Raw genomic sequence first — 22719 nt, forward strand, 5'->3', positions numbered from 1 at the left:
CCCAGCTCCCCAGTACCAGCCGGAGACACCGAGACAGGGCAGGACGAGGCAGCCATCTCCGATAGGTGGCCTCAGGAACTTCCAGGCCTGGACCCCTGGTCCTTCCCCACATTACTGCCTCCACACCATCCTTCCCACTGAGCTCCTACTCCCTTTCTGACCCCTGCTCAGCTCTGCATCCTCTCTCAAGGCAAACCCGCTCTGGAATCTTCCCTGACTTCTCCAGGCTCTCCTTCGTTACTGCCCCCAGGTCAGGTCAGTCTCTCCTCCTTCGTGGCTCATCATGGCCCTTCTCAAGCTCAGCCTTTCTGACCTCCTGCACTTCCCTGAGTGTGCCCCACAGTTCTAGCCACCTGGGGGCCTTTGCACACATGATGCCTTGGCTCCAAAGTCCTCCACTCTGATCTGCTGGCAAACTCCTACTCAACCTTCAAAACCCACCTCATAGGTCCCCTCCTCCAGAGTCATTCCTGCCTTTCTAAGGCAAGGTAGGGGCTGCCCTCAGTTTCCACAACTGCCCACCCGACACCTGTCCTCTCAGTCACAGGACTCAGCGCTCTTGCCAGCCTGCCCCTCCTTTGGTGGGGGCTTTCTAGGGCAGAGGCCTTATGTGTGTTCTCTCTGGGTGCCTGACTTTCACCTTGGGGTGTTAAGGACTCAGACGCGCCAAGTTCAAGGATAGAGTCTCCCTCCTTTTGTGAAGAGGCCCTGCCCTGAGAGGCCAAAAGGATGAGGCCACCAACACAATCCCCCCTCCCACACACACACTTGCTGCAGGCCCCTCCCCGGTCCTGCGCCCAGGGACAAAAGGTGTTCTGGACACCGCTCTTCATCCTGATCACAGCGGCCACGCGGAGGGAATGACCAGGCACATAAGGAGGAGGAGACTGAGGCTGGGACACGCGTCTGTCCGAGCCACAGTCGTACAGTGGGGGAGCCCAAGCTGGCTGACTCCCTGGAAGGGCCCAGCATCCAGGGCAGGCAGAGGACATGCTCGCCCGAAGTACAGGGCAGGGACATACCAGCTGGTGCCCGGGCAGGACACATGGGCAGGGAGAGGGCAGTGTGTGCAAGGGCAAGAGCTGCTCCGGCTGCCTGTGTGGGGCTAGGGACACACGGGCAGGGTCATACCAGAGGTCCACGTGGGGCAGGGAGATGTGCCAGCTGAGTGCCTAGGGCAGGAAACAGAACCCGGGTGTCACCGTGTACACAAGCCAGCTTCCCGTGGACTGCCTGCTCCAGCAGGAACGCAGTCACACGCCCATGGCACTGCCTCCAGTGGTGCACCCGATGCACACTCCCTTGGCTGTGGGCACGGCTCAGGCCCGCATCTGCAGACGGGATGGTGCGTGCCACAGCAGAGCCCCCACCCCTGCAGACAGCCGCGACCCCTCCTCACTGCCCTCCCACAGGAATGCACGACTGTGGAGGAGACTGTGTCATCCAAGAAACAGTCCATGTTTTCCTTGGTGCATGCTCTGGGAACGTGGCAAGGACGGCTGTCCACACTGCCGTCCGCATACTTGGGCAGCAGCCGAAATGCCAGGCTGCCTGGGACAGCCATGTCCTCAGTCCAGAGGGGCTGGCCCCTGGGAGGCCACCCCCCCACACCTGTCTGAGAGAGCAGGTGGGACTATTTCCAGGGCTGGGAGCTGGGGTGGAGAGTTTGCAGGGAGCAAAGGTCAACTGCCCCTCACCCAGGCCTGGGCCCTGCTGGCCAAGCACTGCCTCTGAGTCTAGAAGATAGAGACATGGGTGCCAGTTCCCTTCCTGGCCACGCCATGTGACTTTGGGCAAGCCACGCCCCTCTCTGGGCCCCAATCTTACCCTCCATACAATGGGCTCCCTCAAGGTTCTCCCTGACTCAGAGGGGTCTGAAGTTCAAAACCGGGTCTTGGCCTGGGCACCTCACCCCAACAGGATAGAAAGGGGCCCACTGGTATCCTCACACCCACACCCATGACGGCAGGGACACACCAGCCTTTGCTCCTGCAGGCGTCCTGCCTGCAACAGCTTCCCTCCTCCTTCCGGCTCTGAGCACAGAGGCCAGCCACAGGGAGGCCCCTCTGACCACACGCCCAGCGTCTCCTTCCTCCAGCATCCTCTCCTCTCACGTTGGTCCCCGCCCTGTGCTGTGGGTGACCAAGCAAGGTGGGGGCAGTGAGGGCGCTGTCTGTATTCCTCCTCTCTCTATTGAGGAACCCAGGCCCAGCTCTCGGGGGCTCTGAACATCTCTGGGATGGAGACGTGTCCCTGGGGCCCCCAAGGGGACAGGAGAGAGTGTCAGTGAGCCAGCGGTTTGCAGCAGCCACACTGCCCCTCAGAAAGTTCTGCACATCGCTGGGCCCAGGCACAGGGCTGGCTGACACCCACCGCCGGTCCTGAAGGTGAGTGATGGAGCCCACAGAGGGGGAGCCCCAGAGGCACCCCTGGCCCCCGCCCCAGCCCCAGGCCAGTCGTCCGCTCTGCAGGGGTTAACACAGTGCTCCAGCCCCTTCTGTTTTCAATTTGGACGTGGTGGATGGAGCTTAAGGATTTTCGTGTTTCCTTAAACATTTCTGGGCTGGGGCCCAGGCAGGGGCCCAGGACAGATGCCTTCAGGAGCGCAGTCAGGCGCCACCTGACCCTTCTGGAAGCCACATCAGAACAGCCGACCTGGGGTCCGAAGAACAGCAGAGCCCAACAGCTCCTTTCATGGACCAGGAGGCTGAGGCCCACCGAGGGAAGGAGCTTGCCCAGGGCCCACAGGGCACAGAGCCCACAGGGCAACCCAAGGCACCGGCCCCTCAGCTTTGGCTGAGCAGCTTCTGAGGCGGTGGCTCTAAGGAGGGGCATCTTCTGGGGGTCAGGGGCCCAGGCTGGGATGGGCCTCTCCATATGAACCGGGCCTGGCCCTTCCTCTCGGGGTCCCAGGCCCCTGCCATGGGCGCACAGGTGTGTCTGTGTGAGGGGTGTTGAGGCTGCACCCTCCAGCCAGGCCCTCTCTGACTGGTTTTCCACTGTTGGGGCTCTGGGATTATAAATCTACCAGAGAGTGGCTTCTCAGGGCCAGGGCCTCAGCTGGAACCCCTGAGGCTGAGGACCAGGCCAGAGGTGGCAGGCCCTTGGTCAGGCCTGTCCTCATTGCCCGCACCCTGCCCGGGGGGCAGCGTTGGCCTCGGCCTGGGGCTCCCAGCCCTGTGGGGGCTCGAGTGCGTGGAGTCAGCCACATCTGGCAAAAGCCATCTAAACAGGCCTGAGGCCCCAGAGCTCACTGGGCCCAGGGGGAGCCCAAAATAACATCTGACTCAGCGTCCCTGTAGACACCCCCACCCACCCGGGCCCATGGGGAGGGGCCCAGAGGCCGCCCAGACAGGGGACCGGGGCCAGGCCAGGCAGCCACCTGCTCCGGTGGTGCCCAGCCAGCGACGGGTACAGCCGAGAGGACAGCGAGCCCACCAAGGTCAAGAGATAGAGGCTGGGGAGTGGAGGGGAGAGGGGTGGCCCTGCCCTTGGGGACCTATCTGAGGGACACAGACATGTCTGCAGATGGTGGCAGTCCAGTGTAGTGGATGTCACACCAGAAGGAGAAGGGGGCTAGGAGGGCGGGGTGGGGAGCCCTCAACCCAACCTAGGGCGGGAGAAGGCTCCCAGAGGCCAGCGAGTCCTGAAGGGCGGGTTGGATCCAGACAGGAGGGAACTGAGGAGATACGCTCTAGACAGTGGGGAGAAGTGAGCAGAAGCCCAGAGCTCTCGGGCCTCGTCCCAGAGCAAGCTGGGTACCCCTATCCCTCAGCGGGCAGACGCAGACAGCCCAGGACAGCTCCTGCCCCCGGCTTCCAACTGGAATTGGCCTCTCACGCCGTGACCCAAGGACCTGGGCCACCGTCTTCCAGGGTCCTGTCTAGGGTGAGGCCAGGACTTGGCCTGGGCTGGGGGAGACAGTGCTGCAGGTCAGGAGACCTGGGCCGATTTGGGACAGGGGTCCGGAGACATGTGGCCTCAGCTCCTCCCTGAAGGTGGTCTCCGAGTGAGCGGCCCAGATGGTGCTGTGTCCCCACATCCCCGGTGGTGGCTCACGTCACTCCCTTCACTTCACAGCCCTTAGCAGCTGTGAGGTCGTCCTGCCCCTCATCTCCACGCCGGGGCAGGAGGCGGGTACCTGAGTCCCCGCCAGCCTGCGGCCTAATCCCCCAGCTTTCCTGAGAACGGCTCTGATGTTCTTGGCCGCGGCCTCCGCCGAGCCTGGCACAGCCCCGGCTTGGCCCTCACCAGCGAGTGAGGGCTTGGCCGGGGCCCAGCCAGGGCGGTGGACATGATGAAAGCACAGAACATGGGGCCCAGCGGGCAACAGGGGCCCCGCCGGGCTCTGGTCGGCGGCTCTGTGGCGGGGTTGGGGCTCACCTACTGGGCCCCTCTCATCCAGGGAGGCTGCAGCGGCCCTCTCCCAGCCTACCTGGGACAGAAAACAGACAGACCCTGCTCCTTCATGCCTCTGAGACAAATTCACACTTTCCCAGAGGAAAGAACCAGAAGGCAGAGCAAAACCCTGGTCCTCTCCTTCCCTCTCTCCCACAACAGGCCCTGATTGTGTCTCCACCACATCCAAGCTCAGTGCCAAGCTCTGGGCGGGGGTGCAGAGATGAATTTCCTACGGAGCCCCGAGGGCCGGGCCGCACCCTCCTCACTGCCCAGCTTCTTAGAAGAGCTGAGGCAGTGATCTGAGTGGAGCCGCAGCGAGAGCCGCAGGTGACAGTTCTTGAGCAGTCACCCTCTGCCCGACATGAGCAACGTGCTCCTTGATGCCTCCTCAAAACCCTCGCTAAAAGATGGGGAAACTGAGGCTCAGGGAGGTTAATTGCCCGAGGTCAAATAGGTTAAGTAGGACAGTGGGGCCCTGAACCTGAGATCTGTGAGCCCAGGACCCTGGCTTTTCGCTGCTGTGCTGAGAGGGCTAGACGGGCAGAGAACGTGTCTGTGCGTTGCTGGCATCTCTGTGTGTGCCCCCGAGCTCGTCTTTGTGTGCATGTGTCTGTGTGTGTGCGTGTACGTCTAGGGGAGGGGAGGAGCCTGAGGCCAGCTCAGAGGGAGTGAGGCTGGGCTGCAGGGCGGGACCCAGGAATTTGTCACAGAATGGTGCCGGAGCAGTCCCCAAGGACCCTGGTAGAAATCCAGAGTCCCTGTGGTCCTTTTTGTTGGCAACTAGGGTTTTCACGCCCTTTTGTCACAGGCCTCGTTTGCGGGTCCCTTTCCTGAAAGTTATCCGAAGAGAAACATTCCAGCTGTGGAAGCCCCGTCCCCCAGCAGCTTCCACGGTGTCAAAGTGCCCTGCAGTCCCACCCAGGCACTGGGGCCCGAGGCGAGGGCGTGCGCAAGGGCAGGCTCGCCAGGTGACAAATGACTGTCCCATGAGACCCCTGACTCGTTAATTCTGTACGTTGAATATTGGAGTCAAGGAAATCCTGTGGCACCAGGGATACACCAGAGTACATCTCAGCACCACACTTCCTCAAGGCCCCGCCCAGGGCCTGGAGTGCCGCGGTGCTCTCAGGATTTGCTAAATAGACGAGCAAGCACCCTCAGTTGAATGGAGGATGCCTGAGCTCCCAAACCTCTCTTAATTAATAGCTGAACGCCCTTGAGGAGTCATTTAAATTCTATTTCTGATTAATCCTAGTGAAAGACTTCGACCAGATCAGAGGCATTAAAGACGCAACATGCGGGGCACAGTGCCCGCCTTTCTCCCAGGCAGATGTTACCAAGCAACAGACTGTGTGATTCTCACGTGCTGACATTGGATATCCCCAGAGTCCTTTCTAACACCATTTCAGGCAGCCATTGCCAGTCAAATGGGCTTGGTGACGGAACCTATTTGCCATCCTGGGAGGGGATGAGCTCCTCCAGCCCAGAAATCTATGAACAAGTGGAGGGAAGGGAGTGGGAAGGCCCAGGCTGTGGGGCGTTAGGGAGGAGTAAGGAAGGATCAGGGAGGGAGGCTCCCCGGAGATTCCTATCTCTGTCTAGGGACCCTCAGAGTTGCATGAACAGGTGAGCTTGTCCCTCACCAGGCGGGAAAAGAAGCACACGTGGAGAGGGGCTGGGGGACCCCATACACTCCTGAATCCTGACAGAGGTTGGAACCAGCACTCACCTGGAAACCACAGGCAGCCCAGAGCTTTTATTAAATCCAGGGCCTGGAGGAAGAGCTGGGGCTAGCGACAGAGGCAGTGCACCTGCAGGGAAGTGGAGCCACCCACCTGGGGAGGGGTTGGGTGGGCAGGGCGAGCCCTGACTTTGCTGAGATTTGAAATACTCTTGGGCCAAGGTAGATCAGAGACCTAAAAGCGAAGGGTAAAACTATAAGCTTTGGAAAGACAACCCAGGGGACTATCTTCATGGACTTTGGGTATGCAAAGATTTCTTAAATAGGACAGAAAAAGCGTGAACCACTAGAGTAATGATTGATCCATTTGACTTGATTAAAATCAAGGGCTTCTGCTCATCAAAGGACAACGTGAAGAGAAGGCAAGCCACAGAGGGGGAGAGGTCTTTCTAATACATATAACTAACCACAGAATTGTATCAGCATATATAAAGAACTCCTACAAATCAATGGGAAAATATTAAACTACCCAATTTTCAAAAATGGACAAAAGACTTTAATAGCCACTTCACAAACAAAGAGATTCAAATGACCCAAAAGCATGTGAGAAGGTGCTGTCATTATTCGTCAGGGAAATGAAAGTTAAAACCACAATGAGATACCCTTATACACCCACCAGAGTGGCTAAAATTTAAAGCTGACAATTCTAAGTGTTGACAGGATGAGGGGCAACTGGAACTCTGACACACTGCAGGTGAGAATGTAAAATGGTACAAGATTTTAAAAACTGGAAGTTCCTCAAAAAGTCAAAAATATAATTACCGTAAAACCCAGCAATTCTGCTCCTAGCTCTATACTGGTGAGAAATTAGGACATATGTCCACAAACAGACAGGAATGTTCCCAGCAGCATTATTCATAATAGCAAAAAAAACCAGAAACAACCCAATGTATGTTACTGTTAGAAGGGGTAAATAAATTGTGGTATATTTATAAGATGGACTACTACACAGCAATGGAGAAGAATGGACTATCACTATACACAACAACCTGGATAAATCTCACAGACACATTAGCCAAAGAAACCAGACACAGAAGAGTGCAGATAGGGAGATTCCATTTATGTGAAGTTTGTATTAGTCTCCTGGGGCCACTGTAACAAATTACCACAAATTTAGTGGCTTAAAACAACAGAAATTTATTCCCTCACAGTTCTGGGACCCAGAAGTCCAAAATCAAGGTGTTGGAAGGGCTACACTCCTTCCAAAGGCTCTAGGGAAGAATTCTTCCATGCCTATCTCTAGCTTCTGGTGGCTGATGGCTGTCCTTGGTGCTCCTTGGTTTATAGGCGGTTCATTGTAATCCCGTCTCCATCTTCACATGGGCTTCTTCTCCCTATGTCTCTCTGTGTCTTCATGTGGACTTCCTATGAGGACACCAGTCATTGGACTTAGGACCCACCTTAATCCAATATGACCTCGTCTCAATTCGATTACACCTGCAAAGACTCTATTTCCAAATAAGGTCACTTTCACGGGAACCAGAGATCAGGCCTCGAGCAGATCTTTTAGGGACACAATTCAACCCGCTACAAAGTTCGAGAAGAAACAAAACCAGTCTGCAGTGAAAGACATCCGCTGAGTGGTCCAACTGGGCAAGGCACAGAGGTGCCTGCGGGGCTGGAAATGTTCTCTGCGGTGATGTGGGGCTGGTGACGGGTCGAAGGGTGGGTAAAAATCCTCAGGCTGCACACCTACGCTTTGTGCACTTGGCTCCATGTCTGTTGTTCTCACTTTAAAACGCTCTTGTGGAACTGAGTTACCTGTTGGGTGAGCAGATGTCACTGTGCGAGTCCACACGACAATGCACACACAGCGCCACATGCCCACAGACAGACTGACACGGAGACACATGGACCCCCTCGCCCTCACTGCCGCCTCCCCCACGGGTCTTGGTCTCCTCTGCAGTCGGCAGCGGGTGGCAGGAGGGCCAGCCAGGCTGCCCCACGAGGCAGAAGGAGGATGTCTCTCCCCCCGAGCTGAAAGCCAAAACCCGTGCTGGGCCGTGGAGACCACCCCGCTGGGCGTGCTCCCTCCTCTGGGGCCTGGAAGGAGAGTTCTGGCAGCTGAGTCTGCTCAGGATAAACAGCTTCATTCAAAGCAGGGACCTGAGGGCCTCGGGCCCTGTGGGAGCGAACCGTGAGAGGCAGAGAGAGATGCAGGCAGGAACACGGAGATGGGGCGGGAGGGGAAGAGAGACACACAGAGAAAGAGACAGGGACACAGTGCGGGCGAGGCAGAGACGCAGAACGAGAGATGGGGACAGAGAGCAGGGGACATCCATCCATTCACTGTTTTTCCAGGCATGTGTTCTGGGCCTGGCCAGGATGGGTGCTGGGGACACAGAGGCACTGAGACATGGCACCAGCCCCCACGGAGCTCCTGGAAATACGAAATAGAGACTCCAGCTACTGGGGCGGGGGGGTGGTCAGGCTTTAGGGCAGGTCTGCCTCCTCCCCTTCCCCAGGGAGTTTGTGTCTCATCCCCCTCCCTCCAGGCTCCCTTCAAGAATCCAGACATGGGATGGAGCCCAGAGAGCAGAGGAACCGCTGGGCCAACCTGGAGAGGGCCACAGACTCAGCAGGTGAGGACCCCCACGCAAAGGGTCAGCTCCAGGACATGAGCCCCAGCCCCCTCTGAACCTCCACTTGTCTTCCTCCCAAGTCCTCCTCTGTCTGAGGACAGGGGCCGGGGAGAGATGCTGGACTTGGGACAAGGTTTGAATCCCAACTCCGCCATCACCGGCTGTGGGGTCTAGGGCAAGTCACTTAACTTCTCTGGGCCTCGCTTTACTCGCTTAAAAAATGGGAGGAGAATATTTTAAAATACAGATTTTATTTTAATTCCAGTATGGTGAGGCCAACGGATCAGAAAATGACTGACACTGAAGAGACAGTTTGTTGTAGTCACAGACTGTGAGAGAAGAGGGCACGCCACACCACACAGGGCCACACAGGGAAGCACCAGGTCAGTCAGGAGGCCGAGGGAGGGGAAAATGTGGGCAGGAGCATGGAACAGGTGAGGCAGGCTTAGGATTGGCTCCTTTGAATAATTTCAACCCCAGTGGGCCCTGGGGCGTAGGGACTGTCCCTGGTAGTCAGCTACCTGGCCGCAGGGTGATTAGGGCAGGTGGGCAGTGGCCTGGAGTGTGAGAACTCCATAAACTTGGTGGTTTGGGTGCAGGCTCTGGGGTGGCTGGTTTATATACAAAAGGCACGCTCCCAGGGAAGCTGTTTGCTATCCCCAGGTATCAGCCAACCCTGGGCAGGGCAGTCCCTCCAGGGTCAGCAAGGCCCCAAGATGTCAAGGCATCAAAAATACAGAATGAAAAGACGTGATTAATACAGGGGAATAACAGCACCTCCTCATTCGTCTGGCGCTTAAGCCGGTTATTGTCATAGAAGCTCCCAGCATGGTGCCTGACGGGTGGCAGAAGCAGAGTACAGCTGGAATCTGAAGCAACATCTCACCTCCTCTGAGAAGCCCTCCCAGACTAACCCAACCAGGCACTTCTTCTGCTTGACACCCAAGCCCCCGGTTGGCACTGTCAGATGTTTTTTCCTACAGTTGTAATCTCTCACACACACAGCTCTGGGCAATCAGGAGTCTCCCCAGTCTGGGCTGACGGGGGAAGAGCGGGCGGCTCAGCCTGAATCATGGAATCCTTGTAAAGAAGTGAATGAGAAGCACCACACACCAGCCTGGATGCTCAGACTATCCGGTAGCACAGTGTGACCAGGAAAGCCCCCTCGGAGAGGTCCCTGCAGGGCAGGGGGCTGTTCTCTTGCACAGTACATTTGGACTATCATTCAGGAGGTACACACGCCCCCTCAGACCCACCCCTCAAACCCAGGCAAGAATCAGAGCCAGGGGGTCTGCTTTCAGGAGAAAATGTAATAGCATGTCACTGGTCAGGAAAGGAACCAGAGTGTCTGGAGGGCTTACTTCCAGAATGCTCCCTCCCTGCCCTTGGGGCCTGGGTGAGGGCCCGCTGCCTGCCCCCCAGTCCCCCACAAGGCTTTTGTTATGGGCTGATTTGTAGTCCCGCCCCTGACAGACTCACAGATGCTCCTCTAACCCCAGGACCTCAGAACGTGACTATATGTGGAAACAGGGTCCTTAAAGAGGTGATTAGGTCAAAATGAGGTCATTAGAATGGGCCCCAATCCAGGATGACTGGTGTCCTTATAAGAAGAGGAGATTAGGACACAGGCACACAGAGGGAAGACCATGTGAGGACACAGGGAGAGAGCGGCCGTCTGCAAGCCAAGGAGAGAGGTGTCAGAAGGAACCAGCCCTGCCAGCACCTTGATCTCGGACTTCCAGCCTCCAGAACTGTGAGGCAATAAATTCCTATTGTTTAAGCCACTCCGTCTGTGGTCCTTTGTTATGGCAGCCTGAGCTGATTGATACACCCTCCAGAAGCCTCTGGTGGCTCTGCCTTCTTTCCAGAAGCAGAAGCTGTGGTTGGGAGACATGGGCGACCCTTGAGCAGGGGACTCTGATGGTCAAGGTTAGGCCAGTGGTTCTTGTGCTGGGATGGGCACCAGCATCACCTGGTGGGCTTAGCCAGGTGCAGCTCACTGTTCCCACCCCCAGAGTTCCTGAGTCAGAACATCAGGGGCGAGAATCTGCATTCCTAACAAGGTTGTTCTCATGTGGTACTGATGCTGCTGCTCCAGGGCCCACACTTTGAGAACCGATGATGGGGATGCTCATTAAACTCTGAAAACCACTGGCTGACAGCCAGAGCCCCCTGTGGGAGGGTCACTCGCAGAGATGGGTCACCCAGCCCAGGGTTGCTCAAACTGTGCTGTGCATTGGAAGCTCCCGGGAAGCTTTAAAATGCCAACCCCCGGGCCTACCCCAGAGATTCCAGGCAGGGGTACTGCCTGGCCAGGGAGACTAGAAACTCTCAGGGGTCCTCATGCAAGGCCAGGGTTGAGAACCACTGCTCCAGTCTGCACCCCCATTGTTCGGAGGGGGCTCCAGGCCCAGACTGGGGGAGAGTTCCCAAGGGTCACGTAGCAATTGGGGCAGGTCAGGGAATGGAACGCCAGTCTCCTGAGGACCCCACCGCCAGAATGGCAGTTTTCATGATTTTCAAGCCTAGAAGCCTTTCTTCGAATGAAATGTTACTCCAAACCCTGGTGTACAAACCAAACCAAACCAGGCCTGCCCAGCACCAGCTGGGTGGGGTCTGGAGCCCTGCTCACCCAGTAGGCCACCTCTATTTTCAGAGTTCTGAGGAACACACCCTGAAATGGCTCATGTCCCCCAGGATGTGCTTTAAGGGGGCCCCTGGGGGCCCCACTCCCCCACAAGAACAATGGAGACCCAAGCTTGGGGGCCAAGACCCCAGTTCTTATCAGTTTGGCAGAGCCCAACATTTAGCCAAGCCAAGGGGGTCAGGGAGCTGTGCAGCAAAGGGGGTCTCCCTTCCCCTCATCACTTGTCTGCTTGTCCATTCGCTCGCCACACTGTGGGTGCCTGCGTTCGAGCCGGCCTCCTTCCCATGAGCAGGACCACAGCCCCAAGTGTGGAGTGAGAAGGATTTGTACACGGTCCTCACAACAGTGGCTCTCAGACTGTGACATGCAGGAAAAAGTTCATCACAATCCAGTACTCACATGCAGGCACATGGAACTCAGACGAAAGATCAAGCCCCAAGGCTGACCTGGGCAGTCGCGTGACCCTGTGTCTATTCTTTCCTCTCACTTAAAAATGCTGTTCCTGACCCACTAAATCAGTTTCACACCCCGCCAAGGGGTCACAGCCCGCACTTTGAAAAGCGCTAGTACAGCGTGAAAGGCTGCGTGGGAAGGGCCAACCGCTTCCTGCGGGCTGTCAGCTGGGCAGGACAGCTGGGATCCACTTTCGGAAGTTCCCCGGCAGGCAGGCAGGCTGTGGGTGGGCTGAAGGGCAGAGGCCAGAGCCTCAGATGGGGCTGCCTTCACCTTTCCCCATTTTACATACACCACCCAGAACGTATCTCCCTTTGAGAGAAGGAAACAGGATTCAGCTCTGAGGTCATCTCCTCCAGGAAGACTTCCCGATTGCCTCACCCTTCCCAGGACTGCAGGTGCTGATGCCCTGTCTGTTCCTCCTCCCAGGACCCGACGCCCAGCCAGAACAGGCAGCTCAGGAATGTGGAGGACAGAATGAATGAGGGAGCAGATAACCCAGGCCCAGCGGGAGCCCCTGGCCCGGCCTCCCCTGCCTCCCACCCTGCATCCTGGCAGCTGCCCTCCCCGCCCCATAGGACCCGCCCGGCGCCACAGAGATCAGGCCAGCTGAGGGTTCCGGGCATGGGTGGAGGGGTCTGCCCAGGGCAGGGAGTGGCCACACATGGTGTGGGGATGGAGACTGGCAGAGCCCAGGAGGAAGAGTTCCCTGACCAGCATGCCACCGGCTCAGGCTCTTGGAAGGGCTCCTGGGCAAGGTGGGCTGGGGGAGGCAAGGAGATAAGGACGTGCCGGAGGGAGCAAGGTCCAGGGTCGGGGAGTGTGGACAGCCCGGCTCACCAGCTCCCAGAGCGAGCACAGGGACCCCTGGGGTGCCCAGCCCAGGGAAGAGAGGGCTCTGCTCTCCAGGTGCTGGGTGTACCCCAAAGCTGGGGCCATCTCCCCACGTGAGAGCAGTGTGGCTGGCCAGCTAAAATACCCCAGAGGCCTCAGCTCCAGGCCACGGTGTCTCAGGCTGACCTTGGGCCAGTGGTGTGCTTCCTGAGACTCAGTTTCCTCCCCTGGGTAGCAGGATATTTGTGATGGACATCATGAATACCTGTGTGTGTCCATCCTGAAGCCCGCCCCTCCCACAGCCCAGCAGGCTACAGGCCAAGGCAGTCTGAGGTCTTCCTCTCTTTGAGAGAGTACCGTGTGGGGCAGGAGGCTGAGGGAAGTTGTCCTGCCCTGGGCATGGAGAGTCCCCGCTGGGACCCGTGAGCAGATCACGCCTTGCAAGCATCGCCAGAGCCGGTCCAGGCCCCGGGCTCCCAGGCCCTGGGCTCCCAGCCCCACCGCGGTGCCGGTACCGGGGCACAGAGGTGCTAACAAGGGGCTTATTGAATCTCCAGGGCCCGTCAAGACTTCCAGCCCCCACACGAGAGGCCCAGATTTTGGTTGGGGGTGGAGGGTGGGGACACAGAGACCTGGTAACTGGGATGGAATTTACTGCTGCCCACCCATGTGACAGGGGCTCAGACTTAGAGTTAAATAGATCTGAGGGAGATATTGAGAGCGCTCTTTCTGGCGGCGGGAGTCCGCAGACAGGGCTGCTAACCCCTCTGTTTATAAACTGAGATAATAATATCCCAGTCGCAAATGGAGATGTGCTTTGTAAACTGTGAAGTGTCAAACAAATGAGAGGCGTGTTCTGGACTCCTCTGTGCCAGGTCCCCTGGGGAGGGGGTGCCCGGCTCGAAATGTTCCCCTCAGACCTCAGCAGACAGCCCTCGAGGCGATGCGGGAACAGCACGGGGCAGGACGGCCCGTCCGGGACGCCCACCTCCCGGCTCGCACCAGCCAAGGACCCAGACTGACAAATGACTCAGACGTGCAAACACCCAGCCTGGGCAGAGGCAGGGCCTTGCGCAGAGGTAGCTGGATCAGAGATGCATGGCTCAGGAGCTGGGGCGTCCGGGGGCAGCCGTGGGGAGGGCACTGCTGGGGAGGGGGCTTCCTCCTGCCCCCCCCAACCTTTCCCAGCCTCAATCGCCTGCTTCGGTTGCCTGAAATGGCACCAAAGACCCCATTTCACCTTTGAGCGCTTGTTGGATACCAGACCCTTACAGAAGTGAGTTTTCAGTCTTAAAGGCTTGTGAAGACCCCTGTCTCCGTAAGAGGAAACGAGGGCTTCCAGGAATTAATTACTGTTGATGTCAGCATTATCTGGTAGTGTTACTAGATGACCCACCCAGGCTCATACACTAATTATGTTGATCCCTGTCACAAGGATGACCGCTAGCCCTCTAGCACCCCAGCCTGGGGGCCGCAGAAGCACCCTGTGCTGTAACCCCAGCCCCTCCCTGACTTCCAAACCCCACTCGGAACCGCCCCTGCATGATGAGGGGAGACTCAGAAGTGCCCCAAACCAGCAGCCTCTGCCTGTCCTCGGCTGCAGACCCTCGACCTCTGGTGAAGCCTGACACCCAGCCCTATTCAGGCCCTTCCTTTCCTGTGCCGTCAGAGTGGTCCCTGGCCACCTCTGCAGAGGGCCGAACAGCAGAAGGCCTTCCTCAATTTCCAGACAAAGCGTTGGCTCTGGGTGGCCACTGCCCAGGGCCCCTCAGTAGACGGCTACCCTCCGGCTCGGTCACCAGCACGAGGACATAGCCTCTCCCTTGGGGCTGCCTGTCACAGGTGTGCCCCAGGCCTCTCCCTGCCGCCCTCAAGGACTTCCCTCCCTCCCTGCCCTCTCCCTCACCCTCCTGCCCCATCCTTCCTGTAAACTTTGAGCAGCAAGAACCATCCTTGGGTGTTTCCTCCTCACTCATCGTGAGTCAGGCCCGTCCTCACCAGACCCCGCATGGCCTCGACCCGCGCTGTCCACCCTGGTGGTCACTGGCCACATGTGGCTACTGAGCCCTCAAAATGCAACTAGTCCACACGACATGCGCTCTAAGCATAACTTCCACACTAGTATTAAGACTTAGTACTAAAAAGAATGCAATATATTGCACTAATCACTTTTATATCAATTACATGCCTGGTATGATAATATTTTCGATATATTGAGTAAAATAGAGTCTGTTATTAAAATTAACTTTACTTATGTTTTCTTTTATTTTCCATGGCTACTAGAATATTTAAAATCCAAGGAGAGGCGGATTCCGGCCTTAACGTTTGCAGCTGGGTCTCACGGAAGAGGGCGGGTGGATCCGGAAGGTGTGGAGAGGGGTTCTTCAAGCTGCCTGCTGCTAATCCTCTCCTGGAGCGTCTACACTTGTACCCACGCTAGCCAACCAGTGTTCATTTCTGTCCCGAGCCTCACTCGGGTCTGTATGAGACATTCCTGCTGCCCCGTCAGTGTGACCCTGACCTTGCTTCCTCTGGGTGTGGCCGGAGGGACCCTCACTCACACGGAGGAGTAAATGACTAACAGCGAGGCTCCTACGCACTGGGAAGGGGCACGGTGGGGGTCCCGGGCCTGGCTGACACCAAGCTCTTCCCAGACCAGCTAGGCAGCCCACGCCTGTCTCTCTCTCTGGTCCAAGGTTCCATGCAGACAGCGCGTCCCGCACTCAACAGATACAATGATCATGTGCAGACGAGGGAGAAAACAAAAACCACAGCCCCAGGATTCTGGAGGTCTGTCCACGCCAGCAGCCTCTGCTCCCATCTCCTCGAGGGCACATCTGTGCTTCTTAGTCAACACGGATGAGGGGGAGACAGGAACGGGTCCATCCTCAAGCTGCCTTCAGTGACGGCCAGGCCAGTGGGGAATCAGATGAGGCCCCCAAGCTCCACCCAAGGGGCTCAGATCAAGGCCCTCAGAGGGGCCTGGGGGGCAGGAATGCTGAGGGCCCAGACCCGCAGGGATGGAAGCTGAGAGCAGGGGACCTCGCCAACAGAGGTCCAGCTCCCAGCCCTCCAGGACAAATCTGAGGGCTGGGGAGCAGCTGCACCGGCAGAAGGGAGGCCAGCCAGGGGGAAGGAGAGCGGGAGAGCAGCCGAGCTGGGTAATGCAGGGCCTTGGAGGCCATACGGAGAAGTCTGGACTTTATCTGGAAGGTAAATGAGGGTTTCTGAGCAAAGCAATGACATGCTCAAGGGCATGTGGAGGCTGGTGGCCCTGCCCTTCCTAAACAGGTGCATCTGGAGGAGCTGGGGACAGAGACAGCCTGTCAGGGACTCCCCTGGGTGCCCAGCAGCGAGTGGGCGAGTGAGGCCTGCCGGCCAGCACAGTGAAGCCGCGCTCACCCAGCATTCAGTGCATCAGGCAGTGTTGTGGGCAGTTCTCCATTTATGACCCGATTTAATCTGTACAGCTACACAGGGAGGTGGGCACAGAGCAGCCTAGGATTGTTGGGTTTCTTGAATGTATGAGCAAATGAACGAATGAATGAATGAAGTGTTGGTTAATAACTGTAACCTCCAGTCCTTCTGCTATGTATTGAATGCGTTGGGTTAAATTGCACTGGAGAATCCGTTTAATGGGTTCGATTCTGAACTGCAGCTCCCTTCTGAGGTGCATGGAGCCTTGCTGGATAGGAGTTAATGGAGCTGCTGCAATGAGCACGGGATGCTCAGAAGAAGCGGGGCCACAGGGAGGGGGTGGGACTCAGGGCCTGGCCCTGCAGGGAGAGGTCTGGCCCTGCAGCCTCGAGTCCATTCCTGTGAACGCCCCTCCACGCCTCTCCTGCATCCCCCGCAACAAGCCCTCTCCCGCTGGCTCCGGCCTCTCTCCAGGTCCTGGAATTAATAAAGACTCTGAGCAGACTGCGGTTTGCAAGTCTGAAAGTCGGTTCCTGCCCACGTCACTGCCCTGAGAGGAGTGGGGCCCAGCTCCTCCCCAGCACCCCCTGCCTTCCCACTTCCCGGGAGGGGCTGGGCCCGCTGATGCACTCCGTCTCCCCTCCCCCGCAGCAGGCACATCCCAGGCTCCGAGCCTCAGACCCTGATCCTGAGCAGCCTCTGCCCCCATGAATAAAAGCTGGCTCGGGCTCATAATCTCCATCGGCTGCCCCCAGAGCACCCCGAAATCAAACACACTGGAAGTAACGCACAGCTTCAAGCCAGTCCTCCTGGCACGCCCACCTGCTTCCCAACTCCTGGAGCCGCGCCACCTGAGACCAGGAAGAGGAAGGGATGGCCCGGGGTTCCAAGGTGGCCCCGTTGGGCCAAGCCTAACAGTCACACTAAAAACAGGAGTGGTGCTTGAAGAACTAGTGGTGGTAACAGTGGTACCAGAACTACTACCAGCACCAAATAAGTACAGGGCATTTTGGATCTGGCAGTCATGGTGTGGAAATATGAGACCACATTTTGTTTACCTCTGCAAGAACCCCCAGGCATGGCAACTTATCACCATTTGACAGATGAGGAAACTGAAGCTCCAGGAAAGGGTCCCCGTAGAAAGTGCCAGAGCCGGAATGTAGTCCTGGGTACACCTGAGTCCAATGCCTGGCCTTTGACATCTCCGCTCCTGGACACCCCTGCTAGGCCTGCAGATGGCCACAGTGCTCCCGGCCGGAGGAGGGGTCATTTAACTCCTTTCCTGCCGGCCAATGCTGTGTGCCCCCTCATTCTCCGTCTGGGTGTAGGGGAAATGCTCTCAGAACAGGGCCTCGACTTTTTCCCCTGACAGGCCACGCTTAGGGCAAGTACCAGTTTCTCTCTCCTGTCCTTTGCCTCCCAGATTTCTTCCCCACTTGCTGGCAGGGGGTGGGGGAGGAGGCATGACCCTCTCCTGCCCCCTCACCCCTAGTAATTCCACAGGGTCCTCATCCTGCCCTGGCAGGCGAGAACAGCCCGAGTCCTGGAAATGCTGGTCCCAGCTGTTTCAGCACAGAGCCGCCCCCTCCTGGCCACTGGAGGGATGTCGGCCCCCGGCGTTCTGGGGCAGGATGAGAATCTGCATCTGGGGGTTCCCAAGTCAGGTCTGGGCGCCAGCGATGCTCAGTGTTGGGAAAGGTGGGGCCCGAGTGATAAAGGGGGGCTAGGCCACCTGTCAGTCTGAGTGGGCTCTGCAGCCCCCTGGTCCCCTGCAAGGCACTTGGGGATCCAGCCTGAACTTCACCAGACACTGCCCAGCACAAGCTTGTGTGTGGGACTGCAACTTTGATCCATGACAAATGGAACCCCTGCGGTGTGTCAGAGTCTCCCACATGTCCCCCAGATGCCTCAGGGGACAGCATCAGTGTGGTCCTAACTCCGATGCAGGCCCTCGGCCTCTGCAGACATGGACCCCAGACCTGCCCAACGCCCTCTCCTCAGCTTCACAAAGGAGACTGTGAGCTCAGCCTGGGAAGGAGGGAGCCCTGTAGTGCATCAGGTCCCCCTGCCTTCCCCCAGATGCCCCCCGGGGCAGCACCTACGGGATCTCACCTTCCAGGCAGTTCTGCCTACTGCCCCTTGACCTCTGCAGATATTGGCCCCAGGCCCCAGACCTCAGACCTGCCCAACACCCTCCCTCCCCAGCTTTGGGCAGGGCCTGTCTGTGGGGGTGTTGGGGGAGTCTGGAGGACCGGGGTGGGGGCAGAGGCGCGGGACAGCTGGCCTGTGTCCCCACACTGGGCCCCGGGCCCAGCCAGAGGGGCGGGGGCCTGGCCACTCAGGCCTTGGCTGGGGCCAGATTTTTGGCCGGGCTGCAGGGCCCTCCCTCCCGCTTCCTCTCCCGAGGGCTGTCCTGGCAAAGGCCCCCCTCGCACTTTCTGGCGGGAACAGGGCCAGCAGTGAGAGAACAGCCACAGAGGGAAAGCGATGGGGGAAAACTGTGTGTGTGTGTGTGTGTGTGTGTGCGCGCGCGAATGTGCGTTTTAAGGAAAAAAGCCCACAGTCCAGTCCAGTCCGACCCAGCCTGGGAGGCTTGGGAGCCGGCCTTTCGTAATTGCCCCCCTCCCCGCAGCCCCCTCCCCCAGGCCTCCCCCTTCTCCCGCCCTCCCGCCCGCCCTCTCTCCCTCCCTCCTTCCCTCAGCCTACGAGGCAGCAATTACGCTTTGGGGATAAAACGAGGCGCGGAGAGCGGGCTGGGGCATTTCTCCCCGAGATGGCGGGTCTGACAGCTACAGCCCTGCGGCCCGGAGTCCTCCTGCTCCTGCTGTCCATCGTCCACCCCTCGCAGCCTGGAGGTAGGCCTTGCCCTGTCCCCGGAGCTGCCCGAAGCTCTCGGGCTGCCCGGCCAGGTGGCTGGACTGACGGATGGAAAGAGGACGCCTTCACCCCCGGCGTCCTCCAGGGGGTCCCAGGCAGGAGCCCCTCAGCCACTGGATCCTTGGACCTGCCCCTCCCAGGAGCCACCCCGAGCTGAAGAGGGACCTGTCACCCACACGCCCAGTGACTCAGGATGCTCCCAACCCAGGGTCCAGGTTCTGCTGCCCCAGGAGAGCTGCGGGGCCTCTGCTCTGTCCCAGTGCTCTCCGAGTCGGGGGTCGGCAGCACGCTGGGGAAGAGCCAGTGGGGTTCCATTGGGTCTGTGGGCACCAGCAGTTTGCACACCTGTGGACCTGGCGGGTGTGCACACTTGCCTTGGGGGCAGGGGACCTGCACTGGAGGCCAGCCCAGCCGCAGTGAGCTGTGACCTCAGCAGGTTCCTTCTCCCCTGAGAAGTCAGGACCCCTCTGAGGAAGGTCAGGGTTAAGTTGATTACAAGGTTGCAGGTTGGAAAGTTGCCACTGTGGTCTGTCCCTGGTGAGGAGGGACTTCTGAGCGTGTGTGTGACTCTGTGTGTGTGCACACAAGCACACATGAACGAGTGTGTTGGATGCTATGGCACAGGTGTGCCCGTGTGTATATGCCCGAATATGTCACCAAATAGTGGAAGAGGTTTCTGGGAGGGGTGAATGTCTGTTCACAGGTTCCTCCCTGGACAAGTGTGTGCGTGTGTTTGGGAGGGGCATGGAGGGTATGTGAAAGTGCCTGTCAGCATGTGCAAAAGTCCGCTACCTGACAGACACGTACCCGTGGGAGATCTGGTGTCCAGGTGTGTCACTAGGTGTGGATTGTCACTCTGTGTGTGACTGTGAGTGTGTGTGAGTGTGTGTGTGTGTGTGTGGTATGGGACACAGCAAGGACAGGGAAGCTGAGGAAGGTGTCCGTCTCCTGGCAGAGAGAGTGTGGCTGGTGGAGTGGACCTCAGGGCCATCCTGGACCATTAGGTGTGTGCCCCCCATGGGGCTTCTATGCCCCTTGGGGGACCCTGGGAGTGTCCCTCTGGGGGCCCCTGGAGGTGCTCCTGGCCATGGGAAGAGAGAGGTGCAGGCTGGTGCGTCGTTTGGTGGGGTGGCCTGGGTGGGGTCTGGTTTCTGTGGGAGTCCTTGCCAGGAGAACCAGACCTTCAGTGGGGCCAGCATAGTGGGCACAGGGTGGAGGAGGGTCACCCGGAGGGCTGGAGTCGGGGGCTGGGCAGGAGCAGCAGCTGTTTCCTCGAGATTGACCGGCGGGGCGGGACTGCTGGGAGTCGGGGCTTCCTGCGCAGAGGTCAGCTCCTGGGCCTGGTTGCGGCCAAGGGACGTGCGCACCAGCAGGTGGGGCCCAGCAGGGGAAGCGAGACAGCCCGGGGAGCAGCGGTCCCAATGCCCACGAGCAGCAGCTCTGGGCCTGCCTGAAGCTCCCCCCACTGCAGGTGCGCCCCTGGACACCTGCCTTCCCAGACAGATCCTCCACCTAAAACACGGCAGTGAATCCCCGCAGGAACCCCGGGAGTTGAGAATTATTATCTGCACTTTACAAATGGGGAAACTGAGGCTCAGACAGGCTAAGGCCACCCCAGAGGGTTAGAACCAGACAGCTCTCTGCCCTGGGCCAAAGGATGAGGCGATGAAGGCCAGGTACTAGGCAACATTTGGGGAGGCGCAGGCCTGGGGCCGAGTCCTCTAGGGTGGGCACACCCCGGAGCAGAATGCAACCTCTCCTTGTGCCCTCAGCGACAGCGCCAAATTCTTGGCAGGCCTTGCTCTTTCCTTGCAAACATAAATCTCAGCTCTGTCCCAGGTGGTAGAGTAGCTGGGTCCAAATAAGGGGTGTGGGAATTGCTGAGGTCTTCTGGTGTTTGTGCCCAGAGCCTACTGATGTCTAGAGAGATCGAGGGGGCAGGAGGGGGCCACAGACACACACCCTCCCCCACACGCCCACCTGCACACACTGATGCATATACACACACACGGAGCCACCCCTCTGGCTGTCCTGGGGGAGCCCAGCTTCCCCCAGCCCCGAGAGGATGTCACTCCCATGAGCTCCCAGCTCCAAAGAACTGTGTTGCCAGTGGAGGCAAGAAAGGGGCTCCCCAGGAAGACTCTGTGTTGGAAAGGGTAGTCTAGACCCATTTAGGATGTGTCAAAGGTAGCTTTGAGGACCAGCTGCCCCTAATCCCCAGGCCATTTAATAAGAGAAAGAGAGAACAATTAAATCAAGTGCAGTTCTCTCCCCATCCCCAGGAATATTACTAGTTTTTTTTTCTCCTTTCGGAACTGAAGATGATTTAGAACCGGGGTTTTCAACTGTGGCTGCATATTGGAGCTACTCAGGGAACTGTACACAACGATGCTAGGGTCCCACCCAAGAATTCCTGCTTTCTTTGGTCTGGACAGGAAGCTGGACGTGGAGGTTTTGTCAAGGCTGCCCAGGTGACTCCGACCAGCCTCCAGGGCCACGGACCTCTGGGTTAGGGACTGACCCTGCCCTCTGCATCTGCTGGGGCCCAGGCACAAGGGCAGACATGCCCCGGAAAGGGAGGGGACCGAGTCACCCACGAGAGGACAGACTGTTTTTGAAAAACCCTTGGCAGCCTTTCTCCATGCAAACAACAAACAGCTTCGTGTGGTCTTATCTGCTCCCAGGCCGGCCCCCCGGACTTGGACTTGGCAAAGCCCACTGCCAGGCCCGCTGGCTCACTGCTCACTCCCAAACAGCCTTCTCCCAGATCTTTGAAACTAGAGCCCAGGGCTCAGGCGGAAGGCCCTGCGTGTGACTCAGGTCGGCTGCGGGTCCCGGGCCAGGCGCTTCCTCTTGCTGGCTGTAAAATGGGGAGAAACATCCTCACCGTACTTATCTCCTGGGGCCGGTGGGAGGGTCCAGCAATGTGATAGCTGCCAAAAATGCATCAAAGAAGAGGACTGTGGGAATGTGCATTTTTGAAACGATGTATTTTCTTATTCAGAATTCGCTAACTTGGGCTGATTGACCGTTGTAACTAGTGCACATTTATAAGATTCAATTTTCTCTCTGGCTATTCACACCAGCTTCTGTCTAGTGGGAAGCAGTGTGAAGTGATGGAGGAAGGAGACAGGACTGGGGGAAGGGGTGGCCTGGAGGAATCCCAGGAAATCCAGGAAGGCTTCACAGTGGAAGAGATATTGGGGTTAGACCTTGAAAGAAAGGTCAGTGTTTGAGGGCTGTCTGTGGATGAGAGGTGAGCCTCTGTCTGTGGGGCTCTGGGAGGCAGAACTGGAGAGGCAGAGGGGCAGATTCTATCTCAGTAGGAGAAAAACCTCTCTACTGGTAGAGCCGACAGCATCGGGAGGTGGTGATTTTCCTGTCACTGGAAGCATGCAAGCAGGAGAACAAGGGGATGTTTGCAGAAGGAGTTTCAGCCCAAGCCAGAAGATTGTTATGATCCCTGAGAGTCTAGGATCATGATTTTAAGATGCAAGAGACAAGTTCCACCCTGGGCTAGCCGGGGAAACCAGCCAAACCCACATAAAACAAGACAAGTGTGCTCCAGGCCAAAAGCTGGGGCCAGCTGAGCAGTGAGAACCACAGGCTCGGAGAGGGCAGGAGGAGGATCTGAGCTCAGTCGTGGTGGAAAGGGAGGACTTGGAGAGAGAAGAGGGCATTCCTGGCAGGAGGAGCTGCTCAGGCCAAGGAGCGGAGGTGGGAAGGAAGACGACCCACTGGAGCACGAGAAGAGGCTGCTGCATCTT

At 58.1% G+C, this 22719-nt stretch overlaps 1 protein-coding gene and 1 long non-coding RNA gene across 13 annotated transcripts in view; both read left to right on the forward strand.

Moving 5' to 3' along the window:
* Positions 1-2020: 2020 nt before the first annotated feature.
* Positions 2021-10507, forward strand: LOC139040166 (uncharacterized). Its single transcript, XR_011494156.1, has 4 exons — positions 2021-2387; positions 8638-8724; positions 8990-9107; positions 9388-10507. It is a non-coding gene; the product is annotated as an uncharacterized lncRNA (long non-coding RNA).
* An 8057-nt stretch (positions 10508-18564) lies between these two features.
* The window catches only part of ELN (elastin), a 32077-nt gene continuing 27922 nt past the window's right edge, over positions 18565-22719 (forward strand). For 5 of the 12 annotated variants that reach the window (XM_070484439.1, XM_070484442.1, XM_014850462.3 and 2 more), the window contains exon 1: positions 18728-18930. In XM_070484439.1, coding sequence (XP_070340540.1) covers positions 18849-18930 — 82 coding nt within the window. In that variant the 5' untranslated portion in view covers positions 18728-18848. Of the gene's footprint in view, positions 18931-22719 lie in introns of all 12 variants that reach the window. The other 7 variants (XM_044746942.2, XM_070484444.1, XM_070484447.1 and 4 more) reach the window with 4 other exon arrangements.

This window comes from Equus asinus, chromosome 14, assembly GCF_041296235.1.
Source record: "Equus asinus isolate D_3611 breed Donkey chromosome 14, EquAss-T2T_v2, whole genome shotgun sequence".
NCBI lineage: Eukaryota > Metazoa > Chordata > Mammalia > Perissodactyla > Equidae > Equus > Equus asinus.